The sequence below is a fragment of the Crocodylus porosus genome, unplaced genomic scaffold (genome assembly GCF_001723895.1).
Source record: "Crocodylus porosus isolate Cpor-Errol unplaced genomic scaffold, CroPor_comp1, whole genome shotgun sequence".
Classification (NCBI taxonomy): Eukaryota; Metazoa; Chordata; order Crocodylia; family Crocodylidae; genus Crocodylus; species Crocodylus porosus.
Genome location: NW_017728913.1, coordinates 33776165 through 33788541, shown reverse-complemented (window position 1 = coordinate 33788541; position 12377 = coordinate 33776165). Strand labels below are relative to the sequence as shown.

Below are 12377 nucleotides of genomic sequence, written 5' to 3'. Positions count from 1 at the left end.
CACTGGAAGTGCCCATGTCTCTCTTTCTTTTATCTATGGACTATTAGAGGTTGTTTTTGGTGTTTTGGATATTTGTGGCTGTGGGTTAGAACTGGTGATCTAGAGATTCTGTGAATAGAGCTGCCTGCAAATGCAGGGGACTAAACTCAGTGTTCCAGGATACTCTTTCCTATCCCATCTTCTTAAGAGCACCTCCAAAATAAAATATTTTTTGAACATTTAAGAAATAATGACATATGCCACTAATTGTGACACCTCTGTTAAGTAAAAGCCAAAGGCTTTTATGAGAGTGAAATGTGACATCATATGCCAATTTTGAGCACTTACCACATACAAAAAAATTCATACTTTGCTAGTATATGGATCTTTTTTAAATCAACCCCTCCAAAAAAACCCCAAACAAATTATGAATACATGATTAAAGCTATTAACAATGACAAGCATAAATCCTTACCATTCTGAACATCCAGTACATGATGTTTATCTAACGTCCAACCACCCATGTTGGAGGCATCAAGCTCATAGCCCTGCAAAATGGCAGTCCTCTTTTCCCAGAGAGTGAGATCCAAACAAGACTCATATTCATACCCTACAGATACTGGAATAAGAATAAATAACACTTTAAATTTCTAATGCTATTTGAAAATGGATTTTTTTTCAGAAAAAATAAATATTTTCATTTCTCTGCTAAGCATATGATTTATCTGATCTCATAAACCTTCATATCTGCTATCATACCAAGAAAGTTGAAAATGATGTGTTTTTCAAAGTAATTTTGGAAGATTAAAATTATCTTGTTTTTTAAACGTGCAACAGACTAGTATAGAGTAGATTTCTTACATCAGTCTACTGAAGATCTTAAAATTAGATTCACAACAAATAGCTGCATGAACCTCTCCTCAGATTACTTCATTATACTAAGTGTAAATTGACTGAGATCTGACAATCACAAATGAAACCCCTTTCTGATTTTTCTTTTATAATACACTATTATAAAAAGATACATTAATCTGACCTAACATTTTATTGTATGTAACATTTTCTAACTAACTGATTAAATAATTTTTATTTTAACCCTGGAATTCTAAGACAATAATGAAAATTCAGAAAAACTCCATAGTGAACATACCAACAGCTTCAGATAAGCCATAGACCTTCTGATTGTAAGCATCAGTTTTATCCCATATGAAAGTATAAGCCAGATTAGGAGAAGCAGGGAACCATTTTTGGAAAAGTCTTCCCACCACTGCCACCATAAGATGAACCTTCATTAAGTTAAACGGTATAACAGACTGTGTCATGGTGATCTTAAGAACTGATTTATATCCTGCTGCTCTGGAACTTAAGTATGATAATTTCAAATCAGTTCCTGGGATTGTGGTCTCTTCATGAAGTACCTAAAGGTTGACAAGAAAAATGACAGTATCTTAAATGATTTTGAAATTACACTGAATACAGCAAGCCATTGTAAAAGGATGCCTGCTAGAACAAGACATTAAAACCCATTACGAAGCAGAGCCTGCACCTGAACTCCATTTTAATAAGTAAAAAAATTTGTTGAAGGAAATAAGAGTAGGTTTTTTTTAGAAGACCTTTTTTGTGTTATAGCCACTTAAGAGTATTTCCTAGAGAAGATGCAGAGAAGGGCACAGAGGGGCTGGATATGATGAAAAACTAAAGAGGCTAGGCCTATTCAGTTTAGAAAAGAGATGTGTGTGGGGGGGACAGATAAGGGTGTACAAAATACTAAATGGCAAAGAGGAAGCAAATAGGGATTTAATATTTACTCTCTCCCCCAAAACAAGGAGTAGGGGCCACAAAATGAAAACAGTAGGTAATAAGTTTAAAACTAACAAAAGCAAGTTCTTTTTCACACAGTGTGTAATTAAAGTGTGGAACTCACTGCACCCACATGCTGTGGAAACTGACAGCTTAACCAGGGATTGCACAAATTCTTGGAGGAAAGGGGCATCAGTAGCTAATGAGTATGGGAGTTAAGGATACAGCCTCTGTATCAGAACTTCCTTTAAATGAGAGAGAAACAGTGGAATGACAGGGAACGAGCTGCAAGTGAGAGAGGAACAGTGGAAAAAAAATCCTGGTCATACCCCGTACTCTCTCTTTCAGCATCCACTCTCTCCTGCTCTGACATAGGATAATAGGCGACATGGACCAATGATCTGACCCAGTAAACGTCAGTTCTTTTTTTACATAAACTAAGTCCCTCAGCCATCTTCCTTTTTTTTTTTTTTTTTTGGAAAAAAATTCCTTGTGTCTTTTTACACAATAGTTTTGTCAATGAAGTAACCTCTTTTCTCCAAGTCTATCAGGCAAAACATTTCTTCTGAAACTTCCACCTACCCCAAGATGTGGAATACACAATGCATACAGTCACTGTAATATAAACTATACTTTTCCAGGAAGCACTAGATATTATGTAGGATTCAGTATTCAAATCGACATGTCTCTACATGGGTTTACTAATTTTACTATTATGTCTACATTGCACAATTCATAAGCTGATTTGCCCTAATGGCTTAGGATCTCTACACAACCTGTTCAGTGCAGATCAGTGGTTCTCAACTTTTGTAGATTCAAGGTATCCCTTGTTAGACTCTTGGAAAGTGCTAGCTCTTACCTTTTGCTTGGTTTTTGACAACAGAAAAATAATAAAGCAATGCTTCTGTTGTAAAGAACTTAGAATGACCACAACAGGTCACACTATAAATTTGAAATCTGTGGTTTTATATTGTAACTCACATTGACACACCTAGCAGTGCTAATGCTGTGAGGCACACCTGTTGACAATCACTGGTGTAGACATACTTTCAGAGAGACAAATTTATCTCTGAGAAACAATAAGTCTGAGACACCACACAACAGAATCAAAAATAGACTTTGTAAAGTGAATTAGAGGCTTAAAATTCTGCTTGGCTGAACATCTCAGTATCCATCTAAAATCTATCTCAGCATCCATCTCCCATCTAAACCCATTTGCAATCCACGAAGCAGGTACCCCTATGAGACAAGGCAGCGCAGTGCAGAGATATACTCATTTACCTATGAACATGCTAGATCCAATGTCCTGGAGCTTACACAGCATCAGGCAGTGCTGTCTGGAGATACCTGAACTAGCCCACATATGCCAACTATGGGATCTGATACCGCTGTGTCACACAATAGGCTTAGCTTGGTTATCTCTGCAGGATTTTGCTTTGTGCCATACAGACACGCTGTATGTCTACTGATGGGCCCAGTCTAACAGGCATGTTCAATCCTGCCTATTATACTCAGGGGCTAAGGACGGACATTCAAAAAGCCTGAGCCTGAATTGATTCACTGTTTTCAGATTAGTCTAAATTGCACAGCTTAAACTGATTAATAACTAGACTGATATTCTCTGTTAAAGCAGGAAATGCAGCCACATGCCTGCAGTGGCTCAAGCCAGAAGCCAGGGGGCACTAGAGCACACCTGCCAGCCACTGCCAAAGGGGAAGGAAGAGAGACACCTTCCAAGGCTCTCACCCCTCCCGGCTAGAGTGGAGGGGGCATGGCCAGGCACCAGCTGGGGCTAGCACAACACACGGATGCCAGCCACCAGCGGGGGTGGGGGCAGCAGCTGCCACAAGACTGAGGAATGGGGATGGGGACAAATTCCTTTCTCTGGAGCAAGCATGTATTGAACACAGCAATTAGCAAAGAATGCAACAGGGAACTACCAAAAATCTTCGCCTAAGCTTAGATGCTGCCCAGTAAAACAAAGCATACACAACTTAGTCTAACTCAGGGGTTTTCAACCTTTTGGGGCCAGTGTACCCCTGGCAGCTGGTTGAGAAACAAGGAGTTCCCTGGCAGCTGGGGGTGAGCGGGGAGTTCCCCAGTGGCCAACTGACGAGTGGAAGTGCCAGTGGCATGGAGGCAGCAGAAGTGCCTGCTGCCTAGTACCCACTGAGGCCTTCCCAAGTGCCAGCAGTTGAAAAACCCTGGTCTAACATAAAAAGTAAGCCAGGAAGACAAGAGAAAGCCTTGCATAAGTCTTGCATATGCTGAGGGCAGAGTGTCTCCGTACAGCCAGGCATTTAGAAAGGCTTTGTTTAGGTATTCCTATCTTTTACAGGTTCTGCTTTATAATGTAAATGTACCTCTTCTTTGGTGAAGCCCTAGACTCACAGGTGCAGGGCCTGGATCTGCACAGAGCGGACTAGCTTGCCTCCCCCCACCACTTGCTGTGGAATTAACTCCCTCACTGCCTAGCTGCAGGCAAGCTGCAGAGACTGTGCCCAAACCCTGCCTGGTTGCAGGCAAGCCATGCAGGTGCAGCTGAGGCTGGCAAACTCCAGCTGTGGTCTGCAGGGTTTGCCAGCAGGGGCAGAGTGAATGGAGGGAGGAACTTGCCTCAGAGGCCATGGCAAGCCAGCATCTGGCCACACCCTGCCCCTGCTCCAGCTAGAGAGCAGAGGGGAGGGGCCAACCCAGCTCTCTGGAGCAGAAAGAAGAGCCCCACCCAGCCCAGAGAGCATGCTGGGATGCTGGAGGAGTCTGGTTTAACTTAAACCAGGATGGGGCGTGGGACAGACAATGCATAAACTGGTTTGATCCAAATCAGTTAAGTCTGATACTACATTCAACCATGTTTATCTCAAACTGGTTTCGGCCATTTTCAAACTGGTTTATGTGCACTGAATGTCTGTTCTGTTACAGGTTTAAATCAGTTTCTACTCACTTAAACTAGTTTGTGTGTAATGTCTGTCCCTAGCTTGACAGAACTGAATGTAGCAAATGAAAGAAACCACAGCCAATTTCATTCAAAACAACTTCTCGTTTAATGGTCAGTGGTTACAGCCCTTGACCAGAAACAAAAGAGTTGGGTTGTATGTCTGCCTCAGCAAAACAGGTTCAAACCCACAACGTCTACCTCTTAGAAGAGCGCCCTAGCCCCAGGCTATGGTGAAACAGATCCCCAGGGCCTTCAAGCCTTCTGGATTCATGGGACCAGGAGAGAGCTGAAGGATATCTCATTTTGTAGCCTCTGATAAGGACACTGCCCCGCTACCAGAGTTGGGGTTGTGGGACCCGAGTTCCAGTCCCTGCTCCAGGGAATTCTTGCTCATTTTGAATAAAAAAGCCATTGAATGAAATACATAAACAGTGCTGGGAGCAGGACATTCCACTCCCAGCTTTCATAGGCGACGTGTAGAAGGGTTATGGTGGGGCATGTGCCCTCCCCCCCCAAAACTGGCCCTTGCCAGCAGGGGAGCAGGGAGCTCCAGCCAGTACCCCCCCCCACAAGAAGTGCCAGTGGCGCTTCCATTTTTTCTGATGGGACTTCCAGTTTGCCACCAGCTCTTTTGAGGTCGATGATTGGCTGCTGGGGCCCACCCCCTGGTCAGTGATCGGCCGCTGGGGTGGCCTCCCAGAGCCAGGAAGCACCAGTTGCCCATGCCTGCTTTACTCTTCCCATTCACTGTTTGGGGAACTTAGGTGCCTGATTCATGTTTAGAATTTTCACTCCTGGAGTTGGGTGCTTAAAAGTCAGGCATGCAGATGTTGAGCATCATTTGCCTAAGTTCTGTGGTGGCCTTAGGCCAGGGGCAGGCAATTACTTTGAGCGGAGGGCCGCTTACCCAGTTTTGGCAGGCTTTCGAGGGCTGCATGGGTAGCCGTGCCACTTGACAGGCGCCTCGCCCCCAGTCACCATCTTGGGACCAATGTCTTGAGCCAATGTCCCAGGGCCAGCACTGGTGGGGCCCAGAGCGGGGCACAAGCTGGCAGCGGTCTGTGGAGCCGGTTGGGCTGCACCAGCAGGGAGAGGGGGTTGCTAGCCTGGCTCCAGAGCCCCTGCTGGCCGGGTTCCCGCACTCCTGCCACCCTGCTCTGGGCCTCACTGGCACTGGCCTCAGGACACCGGTGTGGGCCCCGTGCTCCCACTGGCTCCCTGCCTGCTCACACCCAGTGGCCCCAGCCCCATGGTAGGGGCAGGGACAGTGCACAACCCTGACCCCTTGCCAGCAGGGAAGAAGCTGGTGCTGAGCACAGGGAAAAGCGGCCTCTCACCCACCTGATGGCCGACGCTCCCTGCTCTAGGTGCTCGTAGCCCATGTGGGGCTGTCTGGAGCAAGCACAGGCAGCCTCATACAGGCTGCAGGTGGCTGCAGTGCAGGGCGCTGTGCAGTGCAGTGCAGGGCTGCAGTGCAGTGCAGGGCCATGGGGTGGACGAGGGGCCACTTTTCCCCATGCTCAGCACTAGCTTGTAACCTGCCCCTGATGCCAGTCTGGCAGTGAGGCCGGGTTACAAGGTGGTGCTGAGAGTGGGGGACCGAGAAAGCAGCCTCTCGCCTGCCCAATGCCCAGCGCCCTGTGCTGCAGCCGTTCGCAGCTGGCCTGGGGCTGCGTGTGCCTGCTCCAGACAGCCCCATGTGGGTTGCAAGCGCTTGCAGCGTGGGGCACTGGCCATGGGGCAAGCAAGGGGCCACTTTTGTCTGTTCAGGGAAGGAGCCTGAGGAAAAGCTGAGTGCAGGGGGGAAGTGGCCCCTCCCACGCCCAGTGCCCCACGCTGCAGGCGCTCACAGCCTGCACGGGGCTGTCCGGAGCAGGTACAGGTAGCTCCATGGGGGCTGCAAGCAGCTGCAGCGCAGGACACTGGGCGTGGGGCGGGGAGTGTCCGTTCCCCCCCACACTCCTTCGCTGCCTGGGGTTCCCCCACCACTTACCTGAGCTTCCCGCACCGGGGCAGCCACGTGCTCCCAGCCCACAAACTGTGCCTGGGGCTTCCAGCTGGGGGGCAGGGCCGGGTGGGCCCCGCTGTTGTTGGAGGCCACCAGGCTTCCCCTGGGTCCTACTGCCCATGGTTCCTGCATTTTTTACTAGAACCAAGGGGAGAGAAATATTAATTTTCTAAGTTTTTTTAGGGGCCCCATGGGCCGGAGAGAACGGCCTCACGGGCCGCATTTTGTCTACCCCTGCCCTAGGCCCATATGTCTATGACAAATCAATTTTACAACAATTAAGCATAAATTTACAAAGAAGTCTGCTACTGTGCAATAGTACTTCCTTGCTTCCCACTTTGTCCTATCTTGTCTACTTAGATTTCTCTGTTTATAGACTGTCCCTTACCTATGTGTATGTACTGCCCCAGGCATAGTGCAGCCCCAGATTTGGGTTAAAGCCTCTAATTGCTAATGTAGCACAAATACTAAATGTTTCATGGGATGGGTATTTTAAATGGTGTGAATATCTATTTTACTTGTGGATTATAAATACTTTCAACTAGTACTTTCTTCCACTTATTTCAAAGGCAGACAGAAGTAGGATGCCTTAGGGAAAGATTTCCCATATTTCCTGATCAATATTCACTACTCAGACATCAGCTCACCAATTTCTCATCTCAGAAAGATATGGTGATTCAGTCTTAGGTTTGGAAAGCTCCACCTGCTTTTTCTCTCATGGAGAAGATTCTGTGTGTGGTAGTTAGATATACAGAGTTTCTGTGGGTTATAATAGTTAATCAACCTTATTTCAAGAGGTGTCAGGACTTCTAACTGGATTAGAAACATATCCCTAAAAATACTGAAGGTCTGCCTGCACTGCAGCTGTATTCAAGTATTCTGAGTGAAATGAAAATATATATTTTTTTAGAGTACAATTATAAATAACATCTCTGAGATGAATACTTTGCTCCTTGAAGAGGGTCTGAGAATCAGGACTGCAGTATTTAATAGGCCCTCAGATGTCATGTAATAATACCAGATAAGTTAAGGAAGATTTATGTACTGCTAATTAAATTTGTCTCTTTTCCCGTCCTATGACCAATTAACGCTGACAGCAGTTTGGCTCAGCTAACAGGATAAACTAGGATGCAACAAAGCTGTCATTCATATCACGTGTGTACAAGCAAATCTCTCTCCTTCTCCAGCCCAAACTCCAGTCCAAGGAGCACATGCTGCTCCTTAGCCCAAGGTACAAAGGGGATAACTAATTTTCCTCTCAAGCTAGAAGGCAACAAATCTATTTGCAGGCTAGCAATGTAAAAGCCCATTCAGGGATATGAGCAATTTAGGATCTATTCCTTTACTAAGACCTTGAAGGCAAAATAACTCTAAGATGTTTGGAGGACTCCCAGGTTGCACTTAAAACAGAACTAACAGATGCTGTTCTCTTTCTGGGTGAAAAAAACTTGAGTAGAGAAACAAAGAGAAACAACATATCTGCAAATTAACAGTAGGTAATGGGATTTCTGTTGGTCTAAGAGTTCATTCAAAACTTCCCTTACAACCAAAAAATGTAGATGAATAGCATTCAGTCTGAAGGTGGCCATCAACCCTCTAGCCTCAGAGATCTGAAATCATACAGGCCAGTCTGGTTGTCCTTTTGACAGAATCTTAATATGACTTTGGACAACTATCTCATTAAAAATCGGGAGGCTAACTCAGGCCCTTGTAAGGCCAAAAACTAACTGCTGTTGGTCTGTGCAGGCACGAGAGCCTAGTTCTCAAAATATGAATTACAGATTACTCCTTTCCTTCAGTAAGAAGTGCACTGCCTTAATATATCTTCCTGAGAACTTTGGAGACTAAGGAGTAAAAAAGGACATACATTTCAGCTGTCCTTATGAACCATTAACTAAACAGTTAAGCATACTTCTAAAGAGGTAACCAGGAATTGCAAACAAAGCATCTCACTGGGGCCTTCATAATGAATCAACTTAGTGAAGAACAACATCTGGGAAGTCTTTGGGTATAAAAATCATACTACACCAGCTCAGCCAGTTAGCTCATCCACTGATTTTTCTTGACAGATAATCAGCTTGTCTGGAATAATACTAATTCTGTAAGGGGATCAAGTGATAGCCCATCTACTAGATTGCAAAGCTTGACATTCTATTTATGCATGAAAAACTTTTGGAAGGCAGTTGTGAAATATTTAACCTCTAGTCTGCACATAAAGGTCATTTTAATTTTCACAAATTGCATCAACCTGGGAACTTAAGTTGGCCTTTCAACCCTAAAGATTTCTATGATGCTCCTAAGGGACCCAATCTGCCCAAGCTGCTGAGTCCTGCCAGATCTTGGAGCTATTTGAATGTAATACACTGCATTTCCTCCTGATTGCTGTAGGTTAAAGAGATTGGCCATTTTCTTCAGTGGAACCAAGTTTCAGTATTTATTACTAAATTTACACGGCTATCCAAGTCCTGATTTAATTGCAGGAAAACAAGGTGAAATAGGTTATTTAGATGAAATCTTGGCCCAGAGAAGTCAATGAGAGCTTTTCTGTTAAGCCAAGTAAGTATCTGACTCTAGGTCTTGGAAGTAGACTCTGCCACAAATTCTGCTGAACATTATCACCAATAGCAAAATAAAGTCAAGGAAGAAGATGGACTAGTTTGGTAGAACTCATCTACAGAACTGACTCTCCGAGGAAACACTGGAAATAACCTAAGTGCTCATTCTTGCTAAGTATGTAGCTCCATTCCATGGCATCTTCCTGTCTTACCACTAATGGAAGAACTGATTGGTCAAAAGAGATGAAGAACAATCTTTCAAGTTCTTGTGGAGGGAGACACTGTTGGTACCTAGGTAAAGAAGTAACTATGAATATACCTGCAGAAAACGTATTGACTCCTAAGATACTGAACAGTGGAAGAATAGCGTAAGGTAACATGTAACTTTAACCTTAACTTCTCTTTTTCATCTAGGAAATTATCTCCTGGGTCTGACTCCACGTTTACTTACTTCTTCTTCTTCCTCCTCTCACCCAGCCTTTTAGTTCTGTTTCCCTTTCTTCTGTGGCAACTTTTCAGTACAGATTGTCACTATATGGGACTAAGTGTGTGCTACTAGAAACACTGCCTTCAAGGGATGATGAAATACTGCATCTAGAGCTCATGAAGCACATCATTTTCCTCTGCATGTGATGCAAAGTATTGCCAAGCCACATTAACAGGATGGTTGACACAGAATGGACACAGGAAATGACTCTTATGTTTTCTGTGCCCATCCCAAATTCTCCCACAGTAAATATGAATTTGCCACTTAGAAAAGAACTGTAATCATACCTTATGAGTTGAAGGAACAGTTTTGAACCAAATAAGCATCACATCTGAAATTGTATTGATTTATCTAGAGTGGTGGGTGGATTGGGAGATGCATACTGTTTGTTATGCATTGTGCATTAGAGATTAGAATGTGACCCATGGGGTCAGAATATTTTTCTTGATGCATTTGTGTAACTTCCATTACCAGAAATAGGGGCTATGTGGAGGCGCTAAGTGGAGAAAACAACCTTTATTTGATGTTTTTAGACAGTAGAGTTATTGCATTTTTGCATGAATAATTATAGTGTGTTTTCAATTCATCAGAAATTGTCCACATTAGTACAGTTAAACCAGGTGTATGTAATATTTTTTTTAATAATGAAAGCCTTCCTTTTAAACCTTTTACAATCACCTTGTCTATTATTACTTTTTCTTGTTTTATAACCATGTAGTTAAATCACTTTCCATGACTTTGGGGACTAAATGTATTATCTACTGCCAAATCAAGAGACTCAGTGGTATTTCGCAGTGGATTGCATTTTGCAAATAACTTTTTTAGTTGAGTTGTAGCTTTCAAAGGTAGGGGAACTGCAGTGAAGGATAAAAGCAAGCACTGGGTAGCATACTTTAGACTTACATTTAATTGCAAGTTGTTTATATCTTTATGTTAAACTGCAAATTGTTTAATTATTTTGTTCTTTTAAGCTCTAAGTGAAACTAATTTGAATCGCACCTACTACATTTAATTGTATCTACAAGAAGTGAGAGTGTTTCTTACTGAAGACTTACAAAACCAGGCTCTTTGTATTAATGACATTTTAAACAAGCAAGCAAACACACAAAATAGCTATTTTTAGCAGGGGAAGCATGACCAAAAAATAATCACAAAGGTGATTTTCATTTCTTAAAATGCAAGTATAATTTAAGACCAAAGGAAAAAGTACATTTATGGTTAATTATTAGGAATTTGGGAATCTAACAAAATGCATTTTAGAGACACAAAGCATTTAGACCGCATATTTTTTGTTCAAAATGACATTCTGGTTTCTTTTCGCTAACTTTGCTCTTGATCTTGTGAGGTGTTGATACATAAAGGCTTCAGTAGGTAAGGAGACTGCTCAGTATCTTGGCAGATACTGTCCTTTCAAAACTATGAAATTTCTCAGTCATTAGGGAAAAAACCATCAGAATGCATAAATATTTATTGAGAACAAACACATCAAACTGAGCACTACCCACAGCACACTATGCTACTCTGGAAAAACAAACAATTTACATTTTTCAAGGTGTGTGTTCTTGACATTAATGTTGAACACTAGCAGGCTGATGGTCAAAAAGTCAAGGCATAACTGTGATTACACAGGCATGAAAATTCTCATCTGGCAGCTGATGATACTCCTTAGCACCTTATAATTATAAGAAGTGCGTACAACCAGATATTTGCACATACTGTACTTTTTGCTTCTACTTTTTAATGCAATTGTTTCTATGATTTTGAAAATAAAAGAAATCTATTAAATAACTATACTGGTGCAAATTTCTTTTTCACTATAAATCTGCAGCTTGCATTCTTTTTATTATACTATTTTAAAATTAATCTAATAGAAATGATTGTTTAGTTCAAAGTTAATTGTACCTGTGTCTCAGGAATAATGGGGCTGTCTTCAGGAGAAATTCTAAACAAGGTAGATAAAGGTGATGATACAATGACAGGGTTTGGCCTCACAAATCCACTCAGGTCACAGCTGGGAATGTCATTCTCCTCCTTCTTCATGACCAGGGTATCCATGACATAAAAGACATTCCATGGGATCCACACTGTGTGATATTGCGTGAGGAATGGTGAGCGCTCAAACACCAGAGTCAGAGATGCACCACCATTTGCCACCAAATCAAACCTAAGACAAACAACAAGATTATTCAGATAACAAACTGACCTGAATTCATGCCCCCCACACCGGCAAATTATGTAGTTTCAATGCAGTTTTCATTTTATGCATCTGACTCCTTATGGGAGTGCCTCAGTTTTAGTCCAGTCTAACTCCAATGCAAACAATGGAAAAAAAAAATCAATGGATTTGCATTAGCCTACTAGTGCATGAAAGAGCTGAAAATCCTACTCCTGTGTTTTAATTCAACAGCCGTTTTCTCTGTTTCAGAAAAAAAAATTAACAACTTTACTTGTTTGTAGTATTTACAAGGCCTAGTTTGCAACTGCAACCTCTGAAAAAATGGTGTTTTTTCATCACTTTCAAACCACAAACAATAACTCCAGAGATAACAAAGTTCTCTGGTAAACTAAAATTACATTTACCATCTTCTACTTGTAGACATCCCTAATGGC

The 12377-nt window shown here is 42.7% G+C and overlaps 1 protein-coding gene across 8 annotated transcripts in view; it reads right to left on the bottom strand.

Moving 5' to 3' along the window:
- Positions 1-12377, bottom strand: part of TENM3 (teneurin transmembrane protein 3) — a 456764-nt gene that overhangs the window by 57204 nt on the left and 387183 nt on the right. For all 8 annotated transcript variants that reach the window (XM_019534649.1, XM_019534650.1, XM_019534652.1 and 5 more), the window contains 3 exons: positions 11670-11931; positions 1130-1397; positions 455-598 (listed from right to left, as the gene is read on the bottom strand). In XM_019534649.1, the coding sequence (XP_019390194.1) occupies positions 455-598; positions 1130-1397; positions 11670-11931 (674 nt within the window). The remainder of the gene's footprint in view (positions 1-454; positions 599-1129; positions 1398-11669; positions 11932-12377) is intronic.